This window comes from Ornithodoros turicata, chromosome 1, assembly GCF_037126465.1.
Source record: "Ornithodoros turicata isolate Travis chromosome 1, ASM3712646v1, whole genome shotgun sequence".
NCBI classification, from domain to species: Eukaryota; Metazoa; Arthropoda; class Arachnida; order Ixodida; family Argasidae; genus Ornithodoros; species Ornithodoros turicata.
Window position 1 is genome coordinate 27,114,086 of NC_088201.1, and position 19,908 is coordinate 27,133,993.

The window sequence follows — 19,908 nt, forward strand, 5'->3', positions numbered from 1 at the left end:
TTGAGAAAAATATAGTTGTTTTGATTAATGCACTGTAAGTAGCTGTCAAACGATAATTGTAGAAGTTAGTTGTTTTAATTATTAGTTGATCCGAAAGAGAAACTGTGTGGAGTGTATAAGAAGGGGACACCTGCAATGTGACGAACGACTATCTTCTGGCAAATGAACAGTTTGTTGAGATTTGTTAGTATTGTGGTTCCCCATACTAGGTGACAATACGCCACCAACTTCGCCTTACAAGGCAATATGTATCTAGAACGACCGAATATACCTATATTACTCCTGACATTTTGTTAGTAATATAACTCACATATGCTTATCCCATGACATTGTGTGTGTAAGCACGACACCCAGTGATTTAACTACACTAAAATGGTTAAAATTGGGCTGTTCGGTCCCTATCAAAAAATCTTTTAGAATCCCATTAGATCATCGAATAAGGCTTAATGTGTTTCTGGTGGGCCACCTAAGACCCGAAAGGTGTTTTATGCAACCCATTAGGGCAAGGCAAGGGGTTTGTATGTGACCTCAAGTAGATCCAATTTCTCCCTACCCCGTGCATCTTGGAGGCTTATAGGGTATCGTTGAAGTGCCATAGGTGAACCCCACAAGTCTGAACCCCATTGAAGAGTCACCTCAAAGAAGCCAACTGCATCACATTACGTTCTGTGAGGCACCTTCAAAACTATATTTAGCAGACCCCAGAAAAGTAGCAAGTGCTAGCAGAATTTTCACGGGGCGACTCGTTTAACTATCACTTTCTGGCATTCGTGTCTCACTATAATTGTTTTTCAACTCTGATGCTCTACCTCCAGAAAACACACAAGTAAAATTTCTCTTAAAAATGTGCTTTCCATCCGTTGCGTTAACTTTTCAGCTTAAAAGTGCTGTCGAACATTGGTAGCAAAGTAGCAGCCGACTGCCAATGTCATTGGAGGTAGTTTTATACAGAACACATTTCTCGTGTACAAGCACAGGTTGACTGCGCTCGAAAAGCGTGATGCGTACGTGTAAAAAAAATGACAGTTTGCACTGGCTATGGCCGTTGACGGCCACACGGGACACACAAGACAAGTGTAATGGGTTTTCGCACTCACGCATTTTGATATCCCTAATAAAAAAAATACAGCATGGACCAACTGTGGAACCAGCCTGGAAAAGCGATCCCAGGCTAGATCTGGGCTGGCCAAGGCTATTTCCATGCTGGGTCTACTGCAGTTTTAATTTCCATTCTGGAACCATCCAACTTGCATTCGAAAACCAGGATGGTACCTTGCTGGAGCAGAGCTGGAAATGGGATGCTCCAGCGAGTACGTTGGATTGGGCGAGATTCCTGGCTGTGAAGTTAACCTGGGCTTATATAAAGCAAACAATGCCGAAATTAGTTGAAATTTCTGTTGGCGTGTCGGCGTCTGAGACGCACCTTGGTAAATTAGTTGTTTCCTCCTGTCTTTCATCTCCTCCGACAGTATAAAAATGTGAATGTCTCTGCATTTGTGTAGTGAAGTGCTCCGTTATGCATTTTGTTCCTGAATACGTGCAAGAGCTTTATTACGACAAAGGGTAAGCGGCGTGGGTATATGACGGTTTTGAACATCCTCAAGTCTCAAATCTGAACCAAGAAATGTAGTAGTGACCCGATATTTATTTATAGTTATCTTAACTGCTTTTATGACGTGTCACCGTCACGCTTGTACTGCATGGACTTACTTTGTCGGACAAATGAGAAAGAGCGACTGATAAGTGACTTTTCTCATTTCGCTCATGCATGTATCACCAGACGTTGCATTAAATTGTGTGATATCACATTATTTTCTCAGTGTTGTCACTGTTACCGCATGTAAACTAAATATATGTAGCATACATCTGTTATCATACCTGTTATGGGTATTAGTGTGCATTAGAAATTAATGAAGCAGAGGGGTACTTTCATTGTTTTAGCTATACCTTCTTTCTACATCTTCCTTCGTTGCTGTAAGACGAGTTTGCATAGACAGTGTCTTCGTTTGCAGTCAGACTGTCTCACGCTCATACAATAAATATTTCAATTTATTGCTGATTGTCACTTGTTAATTTGCTGGCATATTTCAACTTTCTGTGCTTCTCCGTGCAGCAATTTACGTTGAATCAGTTGCTTCAACGTGATCTGATGTAGCCTTCGGTCTTGGAACGTAGGTTCCGGCAGAAGGCAACATTGGCTCCACGCCAATATATATATATATATATTAAATATATATATATATATTAAATAATGGCGCCAAGTGGGAAAATGTGAGACCACATTAGGCTACATTGAGTACACCTAATTGCATTTTATGAGACTTCAACAAATGAGATCACACAGGTAAGGTACCGGGGCCCAATAAGACCCCTTGAATGGGGTCTAATAAGATTTCTATGAATTGGGCCCATTTCAATAATCACATACGAGTGGATCTTTTTGGACCACATACCTCTTTTTTTTAATAGGGATATTTCATACTTCAAAAGCGATAAAAACCCCCGTGCCGGGAAACAAAAAACCGATACAACACACAGCACAGACTGACGAACAAGGCCTTGTTCGTCAGTCTGGGCTGTGTGTTGTGTCGTCCTTTTATTTGTTTCCCGGCACGGGGTTTTTTATCGCTTTTAAAGTATTAACTTCACTAGCAATGCCAATCGTACTGGTTCCAAAAACAATGGGCTCTGAGTGTGTTATAGTTGTACCTAATGAATGGAAAACCGTCTTGGATTTCGAGGCATTGATTACTAAATACGTAGTTGTGTAAGACAATTGTGTAAGATAGTTAAAAATTGTTCATTTTTCCTATTTCATCTTTACCGATTTGCCCTGCAAAAGCAGTTTAGTGTCGTCAGCGTAAGCAACGAATTTAAGGTAGCCCCTAAGGTACAGCCCTGTGGCACTGGAGCTGCAATATGAAGTGTGGGACATAAACGACGCAGACATATGCTCATTTGACAGGCAGCCTGCAGCCACACGACTGAATAGGAGTTGCCGCTGCGCATGCCCTTTTATTACGCAGAACGTAACAACACAACAACACGTGCGATAAGCAACGCCCAAGCTTCCGAGAACAGAAACCCTTATCTTGCTTCTACGTATGGTTACAGAGACTGGTTCCTCTGCGAAGTTCCTCTGGAAACAGGTTCCTCTGCAAAGTTCCTCTCCAAAATTACTATTCGAAGTTCATCTGCAAAGTTCCTCCGAAGACTGGTCCCTCTAATAAGTTCGTCTGCGAAGTGCCCCTGCGAAGTTCCTCCGGAGACTGGTTCCTGTGCAAAGTTCCTCTTCGAAGTTCATGTTCAAAGTTCCTCTAGAGATTGATTCCTCTGCGCAGTTCCTCTGGAGACTGGCTCCTCTGCAAAATTCTTCTTAAACTTCCTCTGGCGACTGGTTTCTCTGAGAAGTCCCTCTGAAAAGTTCCACTGGAGACTGGTTGCTCTCTGAAGTTTCTATGCAGACTGGTTCCGCCTTGAAGTTCCTCTGCGAAGTTCCTCTGGAGACTGGTTCCTCTGCGAAATTCCTCATCAGAGTTCCACTGCGAAGTTCCTCTGGAAACTGATTCCTCTGCAAAGCTCCTTTTCCAATGAAAAAATGGCTAGGAAGCAATTAAGCGAGCTGATGCAGACTTTGAAACTTCGTGTTGTGTCTGTCCCTTCGCGTTCCCTAGTCTCGGGATTTTACATTATGCATCCTTCTCCAAGTTCCTCTGCAAAGTTCCCCTGAAGATTGTTTGTTCCTCTGCAAAGTTACTCCTCGAAGTTCCTCTTCGAAGTAATTCTTCAAAGTTCCTCTAGAGTCTGATTCCTCTGAGAAGTTCTTCTGCAAAGTTCCTCTGCAGAGTTCCTCAGGAGACTGGTTCCTCTGCGAAGTTCCTCTTCAAAGTTCCTCTGGAGACTGGTTTCTCTTTAAAGTTCATCTGGAGACTAGCTCCCCTTTGAAGTTCCTCTGCTAAATTCCTCTTGAAAGTTCCTCTGCAAAGTTCCTCTTCGAAGTTCCTCCGGAGAGTGATTCCTCTTCGAAGTTCCTTTGGAGACTGGTTCATCTTCGAAGTTCCTCTGGAGACTGGTTCTTCTTCGAATTTTCTCTGCGAAGTTCCTCTGCAGAGTTCCTCTGGAAACTGGTTTCTCTGCAAAGTTCATCTTCAAAGTTCCTCTGTAGACTGGTTCCTCTGTGAAGTTTCTCTTCGAACTTCCTCTGGAGACTGGTTCCCCGGCGAAGCTCCTCTGCAAAGTTCCTCTTCGAAGTTCCTTTGTAAAGTTCCTTTGGAGACTGGTTCCTCTCCGACTTTCCTCTGTAGACTCATTCCTCTGCAAAGTTCATCTGAGAAGTTCCTCCGTAGACTGCTTCCTCTGCGAAGTTCCTCTTCGAAGTTGTTCCGGAGACTGGTAACTCTGCAAAGTTCCTTTTCGAAGTTCCTCTGCGAAGTTGTTCCGGAGACTGGTAACTCTGCAAAGTTCCTTTTCGAAGTTCATCTGCAGACTGATTCTTCTGCAAATTTCCTCTTCGAAGTTCCTCTGCGAAGTTACTCTCGAGACTGGTTGCTTTTCGAAGTTCCTCTGGAGACTCGTTCCTCTTCGAAGTTCCTCTGGAGACTATCACTCTGCAAAAGTTCATCTTCGAAGTTCCTCTAAGAAGTTCGTCTTTGAAGTTCCTCTGCGAAGTTCATCTGTAGACTGGTTCTTCTGCGAAGTTCCTCTGCGAAGTTACTCACGAGAGTGGTTCCTTTGTGAAGTTCCTTGAAGACTGGTTCCTCTGTGAAGTTCCTTGAAGACTGGTCCTCAGCAAAGTTCCTCTTCGAGACTGGAAGTTCAACTGCGAAGTTTCTCTGTAGACTGGTTCCGCTTCGAAGTTCCTCTTTGAAGTTGCTCTTCGAAGTTCCTCTGGAGTCTCGTTCCTCTGCGAAGTTGCTCTTCGAAGTTTCTCTGCAAAGTTCCTCTTCAAACTTCCTCTGCGAAGTTCCTCTGGAGACTGGTTCCTCTGCAAAGTTGTTCTTCGAAGTTCCTCTGGCGACAGGTTTCTCTGCGAAGTCCATCCGCAGAGTTCCTCTGGAGACTGGTTCCTATTTGAATTTCCTCTGGAGACTGGTTCCTCTGCGAAATTCTTCATCAGAGTTCCTCCTTGAAGTTTCTCGAACTCCTCCGAGTTCCTCTGCAGAAGAATTCAAATTTCTCATGAGAGTCACTCTTCAAAGTTCCTCTGAAGACTGGATCCCCGGCGAAGCTCCTCTTCGAAGTTCCACTGCGAAGTTCCTGAGGAGGCTGCTTCCTCTGTGAAGTTCCTCTGGAGACTTGTTCCTCTAGAAAGTTCCTCTTCGAAGTTGTTCAGCGAAGTTCCTTCGGAGACTGGTTTCATTGTGAAGTTCCTCTGGAAACTGGTTCCTCGGCGAAGTTCCTCTTCGAAGTTCCTTTGGAGACAGGTTCCCCGGCGAAGCTCCTGTTCCAAGTTCCTTTGGAGACTGGTTCCTCTGCGAAGTTGCGCTGAATACTGATTCCTCTGCGAAGTTCCTATGAATACTGGTTGCTCTTCGAGGTTCCACTGCGAAGCTCCTCTGGAGACTGGTTCCGCTTCGAAGTTCCCCTGCAAAGTTCATCTGTAGAGTGGTTCTGGTTCTCTGCGAAGTTCCTCTGGAGACTGGTCCCTCTTCGAAGTTCCTCTGGAGAGTGGTTCTGGATCTCTGCGAAGTTCCTCTGGAGACTGGTCCCTTTTCGAAGTTCCTCTGGAGAATGGTTTCTCTTCGCAGTTCCTCTGCGAAGTTCCTCTGGCGGCTGGTTCCTCTGCAATGTTACTCCTCTAAGTTTCTTTTCGAAGTTCATCTGGAGACTGGTTCCTCTGCAAAGTTCCTCTGGAGACTGGTCCCAGTGAAATTCCTCTTTGAAGTTCATCTGCGAATTTCCTGCGGAGACTGGTTCTTCTGTGGAGTTCATCTGGTAACTGGTTCCTCTGCAAAGTTCCACTGCGAAGTTCGTCTTTGACGCTCCTCTGCGAAGTTCCTTTAGAGTTGGTTCGTCTGCGAAGTTGCTCTTTGAAGTTTCTCTGCAAAGTTCCTCTTCAAAGTTCCTCTACAAGGTTCTTCTGGAGACTGGTTCCTCAGCAAACTCCTCTTCGAAGTTCCTCTGGAGACTGGATCCTCTCTGTAGTTCCTCTTCGAAGTTCCTCTGAAGACTGGTTCCGCCTTGAAGTTCCTCTGCGAAGTTTCTCTGGAGACTTGTTCCTCTTCAAAGTTCCTCGGGAGACGGGTTCCCGGCGAAGCTCCTCTTCGAAGTTCTTTTGGAGACTGGTTCCTCAGCGAAGGTACCCTTCGAAGTTCCTCATCGAAACTCCTCTGTGATGTTCCGCTTTGAAGTTCCTCTCTGAAGTTCCTCTGGAGACTGGTTCCTCTGCGAAGTTCCTATTCGAAGTTCCTCTAGAAGTTCCTCTGCAAAGGTCCTCTTCGGAATTCCTCTACGAATGTTTTCTGCCAAGTTCCTATTTGAAGTTCCTCTAGAGACTGATTCCTCTGCGAAGTTCCTCTTGAAAAGTCCTCTTCAAAGTTCCTCTGCGAAGTTCCTCCGGAAACTGGTTCCTCTTCAAAGTTGCTGTTCAAAGTTCCTCTAGAGACTGATTCCCCTGCGCAGTTCCTCTGGAGACTGGCTCCTCTGCAAAGTTCTTCTTAAACTTCCTCTGGTGACTGGTTTCTCTGCATAGTCCCTCTGCAAAGTTCCACTGGAGACTGGTTCCTCTCTGAAGTTCCTATGCAGACTGGTTCCGCCTTGAAGTTCCTCTGGAGACTGGTTCCTCTGCGAAATTCCTCATCAGAGTTCCACTGCGAAGTTCCTCTGGAAACTGGTTCCTCTGCAAAGCTCCTTTTCCAATGAAAAAATGGCTAGGAAGCAATTAAGCGAGCTGATGAAGACTTTTAAGCTTCGTGTTGTGTCTGTCAATTCGCGTTCCCTAGTCTCGTGGTTTTACATTATGCATCCTTCTCCAAGTTCCTCTGCAAAGTTCCCCTGAAGATTGTTTGTTCCTCTGCAAAGTTACTCCTCGAAGTTCCTCTTCGAAGTAATTCTTCAGTTCCTCTAGAGTCCGATTCCTCTGAGAAGTTCTTCTGCAAAGTTCCTCTGCAGAGTTCCTCAGGAGACTGGTTCCTCTGTGAAGTTCCTCTGGAGACTGGTTTCTCTTTAAAGTTCCTCTGGAGACTAGCTCCCCTTTGAAGTTCCTCTGCTAAATTCCTCTTCAAAGTTCCTCCGGAGAGTGATTCCTCTTCGAAGTTCCTCTGCGAGGTTCCTCTGTGAAGTTCCTCTGGAGACTAGTTCATCTTCGAAGTTCATCCGTAGACTGCTTCCTCTGCGAAGTTCCTCTTCGAAGTTGTTCCAGAGACTGGTAACTCTGCAAAGTTCCTTTTCGAAGTTCCTCTGCGAAGCTCATCTGCAGACTGGTTCTTCTGCAAGGTTCCACTTCGAAGTTCCTCTGCGAAGTTACTCTCGAGAGTGGTTCCTCTCCAAAGTTCCTCTGGAGACTGGTTCCTCTGTGAAGTTTCTCTTCGAACTACTGCTAGAGACTGGTTTCTCTGCAAAGATCCTCAGGAGTCTGGTTCCTCTGCAAAGTTACTCTGCGCAGTTCCACTGGAGATTGGTTCCTCTTTGAAGTTCCTCTGCGAAGTTCCTCTGCAGACTGGTTCCTCTGAGAAGTTCCTCTTCCAAGTTCCTCTGGAGAGTGATTCGTCTTCGTAGTTCCACTGCGAGGTTCCTCTGTGAAGTTCCTTTGGAGACTGGTTGCCTTTCGAAGTTCCTCTGGAGACTCGTTCCTCTGCAAAGTTCAACTGCGAAGTTTCTCTGTAGATTGGTTCCTCTTCGAAGTTCCTCTGGAGACTATCACACTGCAAAGTTCATCTTCGAAGTTCCTCTAAGAAGTTCGTCTTTGAAGTTCCTCTGCGAAGTTCATCTGGAGACTGGTTCTTCTGCGAAGTTCCTCTTCGTAGTTTCTCTTCGAAGTTACTCTCGAGAGTGGTTCCTCTGTGAAGTTCCTTGAAGACTGGTCCTCAGCAAAGTTCCTCTTCGAGACTGGAAGTTCAACTGCGAAGTTTCTCTGTAGACTGGTTCCGCTTCGAAGTTCCTCTTTGAAGTTGCTCTTCGAAGTTCCTCTGGAGTCTCGTTCCTCTGCGAAGTTGCTCTTCAAAGTTTCTCTGCAAAGTTCCTCTTCAAACTTCCTCTGCCAAGTTCCTCTGGAGGCTCGTTGCTCTTTGAATTTCCTCTGGAGACTGGTTCCTCTGCAAAGTTGTTCTTCGAAGTTCCTCTGGCGACAGGTTTCTCTGCGAAGTCCATCCGCAGAGTTCCTCTGGAGACTGGTTCCTATTTGAATTTCCTCTGGAGACTGGTTCCTCTGCGAAATTCTTCATCAGAGTTCCTCCTTGAAGTTTCTCGAACTCCTCGAGTTCCTCTGCAGAAGAATTCAAATTTCTCATGAGAGTCACTCTTCAAAGTTCCTCTGAAGACTGGATCCCCGGCGAAGCTCCTCTTCGAAGTTCCACTGCGAAGTTCCTGAGGAGGCTGCTTCCTCTGTGAAGTTCCTCTGGAGACTTGTTCCTCTAGAAAGTTCCTCTTCGAAGTTGTTCAGCGAAGTTCCTTCGGAGACTGGTTTCTTTGTGAAGTTCCTCTGGAAACTGGTTCCTCGGCGAAGTTCCTCTTCGAAGTTCCTTTGGAGACAGGTTCCCCGGCGAAGCTCCTGTTCCAAGTTCCTTTGGAGACTGGTTCCTCTGCGAAGTTGCGCTGAATACTGATTCCTCTGCGAAGTTCCTATGAATACTGGTTGCTCTTCGAGGTTCCACTGCGAAGCTCCTCTGGAGACTGGTTCCGCTTCGAAGTTCCCCTGCAAAGTTCATCTGTAGAGTGGTTCTGGTTCTCTGCGAAGTTCCTCTGGAGACTGGTCCCTCTTCGAAGTTCCTCTGGAGAGTGGTTCTGGATCTCTGCGAAGTTCCTCTGGAGACTGGTCCCTTTTCGAAGTTCCTCTGGAGAATGGTTTCTCTTCGCAGTTCCTCTGCGAAGTTCATCTGTAGACTGGTTCTTCTGCGAAGTTCCTCTGCGAAGTTACTCACGAGAGTGGTTCCTTTGTGAAGTTCCTTGAAGACTGGTTCCTCTGTGAAGTTCCTTGAAGACTGGTCCTCAGCAAAGTTCCTCTTCGAGACTGGAAGTTCAACTGCGAAGTTTCTCTGTAGACTGGTTCCGCTTCGAAGTTCCTCTTTGAAGTTGCTCTTCGAAGTTCCTCTGGAGTCTCGTTCCTCTGCGAAGTTGCTCTTCGAAGTTTCTCTGCAAAGTGCCTCTTCAAACTTCCTTTGCGAAGTTCCTCTGGAGGCTCGTTGCTCTTTGAATTTCCTCTGGAGACTGGTTCCTCTGCAAAGTTGTTCTTCGAAGTTCCTCTGGCGACAGGTTTCTCTGCGAAGTCCATCCGCAGAGTTCCTCTGGAGACTGGTTCCTATTTGAATTTCCTCTGGAGACTGGTTCCTCTGCGAAATTCTTCATCAGAGTTCCTCCTTGAAGTTTCTCGAACTCCTCCGAGTTCCTCTGCAGAAGAATTCAAATTTCTCATGAGAGTCACTCTTCAAAGTTCCTCTGAAGACTGGATCCCCGGCGAAGCACCTCTTCGAAGTTCCACTGCGAAGTTCCTGAGGAGGCTGCTTCCTCTGTGAAGTTCCTCTGGAGACTTGTTCCTCTAGAAAGTTCCTCTTCGAAGTTGTTCAGCGAAGTTCCTTCGGAGACTGGTTTCATTGTGAAGTTCCTCTGGAAACTGGTTCCTCGGCGAAGTTCCTCTTCGAAGTTCCTTTGGAGACATTTTCCCCGGCGAAGCTCCTGTTCCAAGTTCCTTTGGAGACTGGTTCCTCTGCGAAGTTGCGCTGAATACTGATTCCTCTGCGAAGTTCCTATGAATACTGGTTGCTCTTCGAGGTTCCACTGCGAAGCTCCTCTGGAGACTGGTTCCGCTTCGAAGTTCCCCTGCAAAGTTCATCTGTAGAGTGGTTCTGGTTCTCTGCGAAGTTCCTCTGGAGACTGGTCCCTCTTCGAAGTTCCTCTGGAGAGTGGTTCTGGATCTCTGCGAAGTTCCTCTGGAGACTGGTCCCTTTTCGAAGTTCCTCTGGAGAATGGTTTCTCTTCGCAGTTCCTCTGCGAAGTTCCTCTGGCGGCTGGTTCCTCTGCAATGTTACTCCTCTAAGTTTCTTTTCGAAGTTCATCTGGAGACTGGTTCCTCTGCAAAGTTCCTCTGGAGACTGGTCCCAGTGAAATTCCTCTTTGAAGTTCATCTGCGAATTTCCTGCGGAGACTGGTTCTTCTGTGGAGTTCATCTGGTAACTGGTTCCTCTGCAAAGTTCCACTGCGAAGTTCGTCCTTGACGCTCCTCTGCGAAGTTCCTTTAGAGTTGGTTCGTCTGCGAAGTTGCTCTTTGAAGTTTCTCTGCAAAGTTCCTCTTCAAAGTTCCTCTACAAGGTTCTTCTGGAGACTGGTTCCTCAGCAAACTCCTCTTCGAAGTTCCTCTGGAGACTGGATCCTCTCTGTAGTTCCTCTTCGAAGTTCCTCTGAAGACTGGTTCCGCCTTGAAGTTCCTCTGCGAAGTTTCTCTGGAGACTTGTTCCTCTTCAAAGTTCCTCGGGAGACTGGTTCCCGGCGAAGCTCCTCTTCGAAGTTCTTTTGGAGACTGGTTCCTCAGCGAAGTTACCCTTCGAAGTTCCTCATCGAAACTCCTCTGCGATGTTCCGCTTTGAAGTTCCTCTCTGAAGTTCCTCTGGAGACTGGTTCCTCTGCGAAGTTCCTATTCGAAGTTCCTCTGGAAGTTCCTCTGCAAAGGTCCTCTTCGGAATTCCTCTACGAATGTTTTCTGCCAAGTTCCTATTTGAAGTTCCTCTAGAGACTGATTCCTCTGCGAAGTTCCTCTTGAAAAATCCTCTTCAAAGTTCCTCTGCGAAGTTCCTCTGGAGACTGGTTCCTCTTCAAAGTTGCTGTTCAAAGTTCCTCTAGAGACTGATTCCCCTGCGCAGTTCCTCTGGAGACTGGCTCCTCTCTGAAGTTCCTATGCAGACTGGTTCCGCCTTGAAGTTCCTCTGGAGACTGGTTCCTCTGCGAAATTCCTCATCAGAGTTCCACTGCGAAGTTCCTCTGGAAACTGGTTCCTCTGCAAAGCTCCTTTTCCAATGAAAAAATGGCTAGGAAGCAATTAAGCGAGCTGATGAAGACTTTGAAGCTTCGTGTTGTGTCTGTCAATTCGCGTTCCCTAGTCTCGTGGTTTTACATTATGCATCCTTCTCCAAGTTCCTCTGCAAAGTTCCCCTGAAGATTGTTTGTTCCTCTGCAAAGTTACTCCTCGAAGTTCCTCTTCGAAGTAATTCTTCAGTTCCTCTAGAGTCCGATTCCTCTGAGAAGTTCTTCTGAAAAGTTCCTCTGCAGAGTTCCTCAGGAGACTGGTTCCTCTGTGAAGTTCCTCTGGAGACTGGTTTCTCTTTAAAGTTCCTCTGGAGACTAGCTCCCCTTTGAAGTTCCTCTGCTAAATTCCTCTTCAAAGTTCCTCCGGAGAGTGATTCCTCTTCGAAGTTCCTCTGCGAGGTTCCTCTGTGAAGTTCCTCTGGAGACTAGTTCATCTTCGAAGTTCATCCGTAGACTGCTTCCTCTGCGAAGTTCCTCTTCGAAGTTGTTCCAGAGACTGGTAACTCTGCAAAGTTCCTTTTCGAAGTTCCTCTGCGAAGCTCATCTGCAGACTGGTTCTTCTGCAAGGTTCCACTTCGAAGTTCCTCTGCGAAGTTACTCTCGAGAGTGGTTCCTCTCCAAAGTTCCTCAGGAGTCTGGTTCCTCTGCAAAGTTACTCTGCGCAGTTCCACTGGAAATTGGTTCCTCTTTGAAGTTCCTCTGCGAAGTTCCTCTGCAGACTGGTTCCTCTGAGAAGTTCCTCTTCCAAGTTCCTCTGGAGAGTGATTCGTTTTCGTAGTTCCACTGCGAGGTTCCTCTGTGAAGTTCCTTTGGAGACTGGTTGCTTTTCGAAGTTCCTCTGGAGACTCGTTCCTCTGCAAAGTTCAACTGCGAAGTTTCTCTGTAGACTGGTTCCTCTTCGAAGTTCCTCTGGAGACTATCACACTGCAAAGTTCATCTTCGAAGTTCCTCTAAGAAGTTCGTCTTTGAAGTTCCTCTGCGAAGTTCATCTGGAGACTGGTTCTTCTGCGAAGTTCCTCTTCGTAGTTTCTCTTCGAAGTTACTCTCGAGAGTGGTTCCTCTGTGAAGTTCCTTGAAGACTGGTCCTCAGCAAAGTTCCTCTTCGAGACTGGAAGTTCAACTGCGAAGTTCCTCTTTGAAGTTGCTCTTTGAAGTTCCTCTGGAGACTGGTTGTTCTGTGAAGTTTCACAGCGAAGTTCGTCTTTGACGTTCCTCTGCAAAGTTCCTCTTCAAACTTCCTCTGCGAAGTTCCTCTGGAGGCTCGTTGCTCTTTGAATTTCCTCTGGAGACTGGTTCCTCTGCAAAGTTGTTCTTCGAAGTTCCTCTGGCGACAGGTTTTTCTGCGAAGTCCCTCTGCAGAGTTCCTCTGGAGACTGGTTCCTATTTGAATTTCGTCTGGAGACTGGCCCAGCCTTGAAGTTCCTCTGGAGACTGGTTCCTCTGCGAAATTCTTCATCAGAGTTCCTCTTTGAAGTTTCTCGAACTCCTCGAGTTCCTCTGCAGAGGAATTCAAATTCCTCATGAGAGTTACTCTTCAAAGTTCCCCTGGAGACTGGATCCCCGGCGAAGCTCCTCGTCGAAGTTCCACTGCGAAGTTCCTGAGGAGGCTGGTTCCTCTGTGAAGTTCCTCAGAAGACTGGTTCCCCTAGAAAGTTCCTGATGAGGCTGGTTCCTCTGTGAAGTTCCTCTGGAGACTGGTTCCCCTAGAAAGTTCCTCTTCGAAGTTGCTCAGCGAAGTTCCTTTGGGGACTGGTTTCATTGTGAAGTTCCTCTGGAGACTGGTTCCTCTGCGAAGTTGCGCTGAATACTGGTTCCTCTGTGAAGCTCCTCTGGAGACTGGTTCCACTTCGAAGTTTCCCTGCAAAGTTCCTCTGGAGAATGGTTCTGGTTCTCTGCGAAGTTCCTCTGGAGACTGGTCCCTCTTCGAAGTTCCTCTGGAGAGTGGTTCCTATTTGAATTTCCTCTGGAGACAGGCCCAGCCTTGAAGTTCCTCTGGAGACTGGTTCCTCTGCGAAATTCTTCATCAGAGTTCCTCTTTGAAGTTTCTCGAACTCCTCGAGTTCCTCTGCAGAGGAATTCAAATTCCTCATGAGAGTTACTCTTCAAAATTCTCCTGGAGACTGGATCCCCGGCGAAGCTCCTCGTCGAAGTTCCACTGCGAAGTTCCTGAGGAGGTTGGTTCCTCTGTGAAGTTCCTCTGGAGACTGGTTCCCCTAGAAAGTTCCTGATGAGGCTGGTTCCTCTGTGAAGTTCCTCTGGAGAATGGTTCCCCTAGAAAGTTCCTGATGAGGCTGGTTCCTCTGTGAAGTTCCTCTGGAGACTGGTTCCCCTAGAAAGTTCCTCTTCGAAGTTGCTCAGCGAAGTTCCTTTGGAGACTGGTTTCATTGTGAAGTTCCTCTGGAGACTGGTTCCTCTGCGAAGTTGTGCTGAATACTGGTTCCTCTGTGGAGCTCCTCTGGAGACTGGTTCCACTTCGAAGTTCCCCTGCAAAGTTCCTCTAGAGAATGGGTCTGGTTCTCTGCGAAGTTCCTCTGGAGACTGGTCCCTCTTCGAAGTTCCTCTGGAGAGTGGTTTCTCTTTGCAGTTCCTCTGCGAAGTTCCTCTGGCGGCTGGTTCCTCTGCAATGTTACTCCTCTAAGTTCCTTTTCGAAGTTCATCTGGAGACTGGTTCCTCTGCAAAGTTCCTCTGAGACTGGTCCCAGTGTGAAATTCCTCTTTAAAGTTCCTCTGCGAATTTCCTGCGGAGACTGGTTCTTCTGTGGAGTTCATCTGGTAACTGGTTACTTCTTTGACGCTCCTCTGCGAAGTTCCTTTGGAGTATGGTTCGTCTGCGAAGTTGCTCTTCTCTCTTGAAGTTTCTCTGCAAAGTTCCTCTTCAAAGTTCCTCTGCGAGGTTCTTCTGGAGACTGGTTCCTCTTCAAACTTCCTCTGCGAAGTTCCTCAGAAGACTGGTTCATCTGCAAAGACCCTATTCGAAGTTTCCTCTGAACCTCGAACCTCTTCAAAGTTTCCTCCAAAGATTGATTCCTTTGCGTTCCTCTGGAGACTGGTTCCGCCTTGAAGTTCCTCTGCGAAGTTCCTCTGGAGACTTGTTCCTCTTCGAAGTTCCTCTTCAAGTTCCTTGAGAGACTGGTTTCCGGCGAAGCTCCTCTTCGAAGTTCCTTTGGAGACTAGTTCATCGGCGAAGTTCCTCTTCGAAGTTCCTTTCGAGACTGGTTCCCTAGCGAAGCTCCTCATCGAAACTCCTCTGCGATGTTCTGCTTTGAAGTTCCTCTCTGAAGTTCCTCTGGAGACTGGTTCCTCTACGAAGTTTTTATTCGAAGTTCCTCTGGAAGTTCCTCTGCAAATGTCCTCTTCGGAATTCCTCTACGAATGTTTTCTGCCAAGTTCCTCTTTGAAGTTCCTCTAGAGACTGGTTCCTCTGCGAAGTTCCTCTTGAAAAGTCCTCTTCAACGTTCCTCTGTAAAGTTCCTGTGGAGACTGATTCCCCTGCAAAGTTCCTTGGGAGACTGCTTCCTCTGCGAAGTTCCTCTTCAAAGTTCTGGGGTCTGGTTCTTCTTCGATGTTCCTCTGCGAAGTTCCTCTAAAGACTGGTTCCCCGGCGAAATTCCTTGGGAGATTGGCTCCTTAGCGAAGTTCCTCTGCAACGTTTCTCTTCAAAGTTCCTCTGCAAATCTTCTCTGGTGCGAAGCCCCTCTTCGAAGCTCCTTTATGAGGTTGCTCTGTGAAGTTCCTTTGGAGACCGTTTCCCCTGCGAAGTTCCTCTGTAGACTGGTTCCTTTGCAAAGTTCCTCTGGAGACTGATTCCTCCACGAAGTTCCTGTTCGAGCTTCCTCTGGGGGACTGGTTTCTCTATGAAGTTCCTGTAGAGACTGGTTCCTCTGCGAAGTTCCACAGGAGACTCGTTTTTCTGCGAAGTTGCTGTGGAGACTCGTTCTTCTAGAAAGTTCCTCTTCGATGTTCATCTGCGAGGTGCCTCAGTGAAGTTCCTTTGGAGGCTGGTTCCTCTTGTTGCTCTAGAGACTAGTTCCTCTGTAAAGTTCCTCTTCGAAGTTCCTCTGGAGACTGGTTTCTCTGTAAAGTTTCTCTGCAAAGTTCCTCTTCGAAGTTCCTTTGTGACGTTCCTCCTCGAAGTTCCTCTGAAGTCATGTTCCTCTACAAAGTGCCTCTGCAAAGTTCCTCTTCGGAATCCCTCTACGAATGTTATCTGACAAGTTCCTCTTCGAGGTTCCACTTCAAAGCACCTCTTCGAAGTTCCTCTGGAGACTGATTCCTCTGCGAAGTTCCTCTTCAAAGTTCCTCTGGAAACTTCCTCTAGAGACTGGTTCCCCTGCAAATTTCCTTGAGAGATTGGTTCATCTTCCAGGTTCCTCTGCGAAATCCCTCTAGCGACTGGTTCCTCTGCAAAGTTCTTCTGGAGACTAGTTTATCACTTCACTTCCTCTGGAGACTGGTTTATCTTCGAAGTTACTCTGCGAAGTTCCTCTCCGAACTTCCTCTTTGAAGCTCCTCTACAAAGTTCCTCTCCGAAGTTCCTCGGGAGACTGGTTCCTTAGCGAAGTTCTTCGTCAAAGTTCCTCTGCAGAGTTCCTCTGCAGATTGATTCCTCTGCGAAGTCCCTCTTTGAACTTCCTGTTGAGACTGGTTTCTCTGTGAAGTTCCTCTGCGAGTTTCATCTTCAAGTTCCTCTGGAGACTGGTTTCTCTGCGAAGTAGTTCCTGTGGAGACTGGTTCCTCTGCAAAGTTCCTCTTCAAAGTTCCTCTGGAGAGTGGTTCCTCTTCGAAGTTCCTCTGGAGACTGGTTTCTCTGTAAAGTTTCTCTGCAAAGTTCCTTAGTGAAGTTCCCCTAGAGACTGGTTGCTCTGCGAATTCCTTTTCGAGGTTCCTCTGCAGACTGGTTCCTCTTCGAAGTTCCTCTTCACTTTCTCTTGAGACTGGTTTATCTTCGAAGTTCCTCTGGAGACTGCTTGCTCTTGAAAGTTCGTCTTCGACGTTCCTCTGAGGAGTTCCTATGGAGACTGGTTCCCTTTCCACATTCCTCTAAAAAGTTCATCGGCGAGGTTCCTCTATGAAGTTCCTCTGGAGACTGGTTCCTCAGCGAAGTTCCTCCGGAGACTGGTTCCTCAGCGTAGTTCCTCTGGAGACTGGTTCCTCAGCGTAGTTCCTCTTCGAAGTTCCTCTGGATAGTGGTTTCTCTTTGAAGTGCCACTACAATGTTCTTCTGGAGAATGGTTCCTTTTCGAAATTCCACTGCAAAGTTCCTCCGGAGAGTGGTTCCTCTTCGAAGTTCGTCTGGAGAGTAGTTCCTCTGTGTAGTTACTCTGCGAAGTTCTTCTGGAGACTGGTTCCTTCACAGTGTTACTCTTCTAAGTTGATCTTCGACGTTCCTCTGAAGACTGATTCCCCTGCGAAGTTCCTCTTCAGAAGAAGAACAGTCCTCTGCAAAGTTCCTCTGGAGACTGGTTCCTTTGCGAAGTTCCTATGGAGACTGGTTCCCCTGTGAAGTTCCTCCGCGAAGTTCCTCGGGGAAGTTCCTCTGGAGACTAGTTCCTCTTTGAAGTTATGCTGGTGACTGGTTCCCCGGTAAAGTTCCTCTGAAGACCCTGCGAAGTTCCTCCACGACATTCCTCTGTAGACTGGTCCCTTGTTGTGGCTTGTCGCGGAGAGAAGCAGACAGGCAGACAGCTTAGGAGGCAACAGAATCGGGCTGCACCCGGCTCGCTAAGAACTCGAGCCCATGAGCGCGCGTCAGCGTTTATTTTTGGCGCGTATCTTCCGGTGGCGCCGACCTGCGGCCGCTACACCTCCTTCCTCTGCGCAGAGGAAGTTCCTCTGCGAAGCTCCTCTGGAGAGTGTTTTCTCTTCGAAGTTCGTCTGCGAAGTTCTCCTGGCGACTGGTTCCTCTGCAATGTGTCGATGTTCCTCTGGAGACTCTGCAAAGTTGGTCTATGAAATTCCTCTACAAAGGTTCTCGGCAAAATACTTCTTCGAAGTTCCGCTGGTGACTGGTTCCCCAGTAAATTTTCTGTGAAGACCTTGCAGAGTTCCTCCACGATATTCCTCTGGAGACTGGTCCCTCTTGGAAGTTCCTCTTCAAAGTTCCTCTGGGACTGATTTCTCTTCTAAGTTCCTCCGAAGACTGGTTCCTCTGCGAAGTTCCTCTTTGAAATTCCTTTGTGAAGTTCCTCCGCGAAGTTTCTTGGGGAAGTTCCTCTGGAGACTGGTTCCTCTTTAGAGTTCTGCTGGTGACAGGTTCCCCAGTGAAGTTCCTCTGAAGACCCTGCGAAGTTCCTCCACGAAATTCCTCTGGAGAGTGTTTTGTCTTCGAAGTTCCTCTGCGAAGTTTCCCTGGCGACTGGTTCCTCTGCAAATTTCTTCTGGAAACTGGTTCCTCTGCAATGTTACTCTTCTAAGTTTCTCTTCGATGTTCCTCTGGAGACTCTGCAAAGTTGGTCTATGAAATTCCTCTACGAAGGTTCTCGGCAAAATTCGTCTCGGAAGTTCCTCTGGAGACTGGTTCCTCTGCGAAGTTCCTCTACAAAAGTCCTCTTCAAAGTTACTCTGGAGACTGGTTCCCCAGCGAAGTTCCTCTGGAGACTCGTTCCTCTACAAACTTCCTCTTCGAAGTTCCTCTGGGACTGATTTCTCTTCGAAGTTCCTCTGAAGACTGGTGCCTCTGCGAAGTTTCTTGAAGGCTGGTTCCTCAGCAAAGTTCCTCAGCGAAATTCCTCTGAAGACTGGTCCTTCTTGGAAGTTCCTCTGCAAAGTTCCTCAGGAGAGTGGTTTCTCTTCGAAGTTCCTCTGGGAAGACCCTATGGCAACTGTTTCCTCTGCAAAGTCCTTCTGGAGACTGGTTCCTCTGCAGTGTTACTCTTCGACGTTCCTCTGGAGAATGGTTCCTCTTCGAAGTTCCTCTTCGAAGTTCTTCTGGAGACTCGTTCCTCTCCGAAGTTTCTCTGCGAAGTTCCTCTGAAGGCTTTCCTCTGCAAAGTTCCTCTGAAGGCTTTCCTCTGCAAAGTTCCTCTGAAGGCTTTCCTCATCCGCTTCCTTTGAAGTGCTGCTGGAGACTGGTTCCTCGACAAAGTTCTTCTTCGAAGTACCTCTGGAAACTGGTTCCTCTTCGAAGTTCCTCTTCAAAGTCCCTCTGGAGACTGGCCCCTTTGCGAAGTTCCTCGGGAGACTGGTCCTAAGCGAAGTTCCTCTCCAAAGTTCCTCTTGCAAGTTCCTCTGGAGACTGGTTTCACTGCGAAGTTCCACTTCGAAGTTCCTCAGGAGACTGGTTCCTCTCCGAGTTTCTCTGCGGAGTTCCCCTGAAGACTTTCCTCTGCAAAGTTCCTCTTCGAAGTTCCTGTGGAGACTGATTCCTCTGTGAAGTTCCTCTGGATACTGGTCCCTCTTCGAAGCTCCTCTGGAGAGTGGTTTCTCTTCGAAGTTCCCCTGCAAAGTTCCTTTGAGGACTGGTTCCTCTTCGAAGTTCCTCTACGAAGTTCCTCTGGAGACTGGTTCCTCTGCAATGTTACTCTTCTATGTTCTTCTTCGATGTTCTCTGGAGACTGGTTTCTCCTCGAAGTTCCTCTGGAAACTGGTTCCACTTCGAAGTTCCCCTGAAGACTTTTTCCCCTGCAAAGTTCCTCTTCTAAGCGTTTTAAAGTTTTTTGGGTTTTCCGTATTTTTCACCTCTGGAGACTGGTTCCTCTCCGAAGTTCCTCAGCGAAAATTCTCTGGAGACTGGTCGCTCCTCGAAGTTCCTCTGCAAAGTTCCTCTGGAGACTTCTTCCACTTCGAAGTTCCCCTGAATACTTTCCTCTGCAAAGTTCCTCTATGAAGTTCTTCTAGAGAGGGGTTCCTCTGCAAAGCTCCTTTTCGAAGTTCCTACTGGATACAGGTTCCTCTGCGAAGTGCCTCTGCAAAGTTCCTCTTCGAAATTCCTCTACGAAGGTTCTCGGCGAAATTCCTCTTGGAAGTTCATTTGGAGACTGGTTCATCTGCGAAGTTCCTCTGGAGAATGATTCCTCTGCAAAGTTCCTCTGGAGACTGGTTCCCCTGTAAAGTTCCTCTGGGGACTGATTCCTTAGCACACTTCATCAGCGAAGTTCCTCTAGAGACTGGTTCCTCTGTGAAGTTCCTTGAAGACTGGTTCCTCAGCAAAGTACCTCTTCGAAATTCTTCTGCGAAGTTCCACTGGGAAGTTCCTTCAGAGACTGGTTCCTCTTCAAAGGTCCTCTGGAGACTGGATCCTCTGCGAAGTTCCTCAGCGAAATTCCTCTGGAGACTGGCTGCGCTTCGAAGTTCCCCGGAAGACTTTTTCCTCTGCAAAGTTCTTCTTCGAAGTTCCTCTGGAGAGTGGTTCATCGGCGAAGTTCGTCTTTGACGTTCCTCTGGAGACTGGTCACACTGAGAAGTTCCTCTGGAGAGTGGTTCCTCGGCGAAGTTCGTCTTCGACGTTCCTCTGGAGACTGGTCACTCTGAGAAGTTCCTCTTCAATTTTCATCTGCAAAGTTCCCCTGGAGACAGGTTCCTTACCAAAGTTCCTCTTGGGAGTTCCTCTGGAGACTGGTCCCACTGCGAAGTTCCACTTCGACGTTCATCTGCGAAGTTCCTCTATGAAGTTCTTCCAGAGAGGGGTTCCTCTGCAAAGCTCCTTTTCGAAGTTCCTCTGGGGATTGGTTCCTCTACCCTGCGGAGTTGCTATTCAAAGTTCCTCTGCGAAGTTACTCTTCCAAGGTTTTTTTGTGA

At 47.3% G+C, this 19,908-nt stretch overlaps 2 protein-coding genes across 2 annotated transcripts; both read right to left on the reverse strand.

Moving 5' to 3' along the window:
• Positions 1-5,999: 5,999 nt before the first annotated feature.
• LOC135380553 (trichohyalin-like) lies at positions 6,000-10,319 on the reverse strand. Its single transcript, XM_064612511.1, has 11 exons — positions 9,910-10,319; positions 9,619-9,859; positions 9,310-9,543; positions 9,078-9,262; positions 8,789-9,019; positions 8,479-8,738; positions 8,190-8,422; positions 7,595-7,792; positions 7,323-7,553; positions 6,963-7,259; positions 6,000-6,395 (listed from the first exon to the last, which is right to left on the reverse strand). The coding sequence occupies exons 1-11, from the start codon at positions 10,317-10,319 to the stop codon at positions 6,000-6,002; spliced, it is 2,916 nt and encodes a 971-aa protein (XP_064468581.1).
• A 4,814-nt stretch (positions 10,320-15,133) lies between these two features.
• Positions 15,134-19,524, reverse strand: LOC135380707 (trichohyalin-like). Its single transcript, XM_064612515.1, has 7 exons — positions 19,326-19,524; positions 18,850-18,978; positions 18,693-18,808; positions 18,044-18,651; positions 17,156-17,507; positions 15,666-16,212; positions 15,134-15,573 (listed from the first exon to the last, which is right to left on the reverse strand). The coding sequence occupies exons 1-7, from the start codon at positions 19,522-19,524 to the stop codon at positions 15,134-15,136; spliced, it is 2,391 nt and encodes a 796-aa protein (XP_064468585.1).
• Positions 19,525-19,908: the final 384 nt, after the last annotated feature.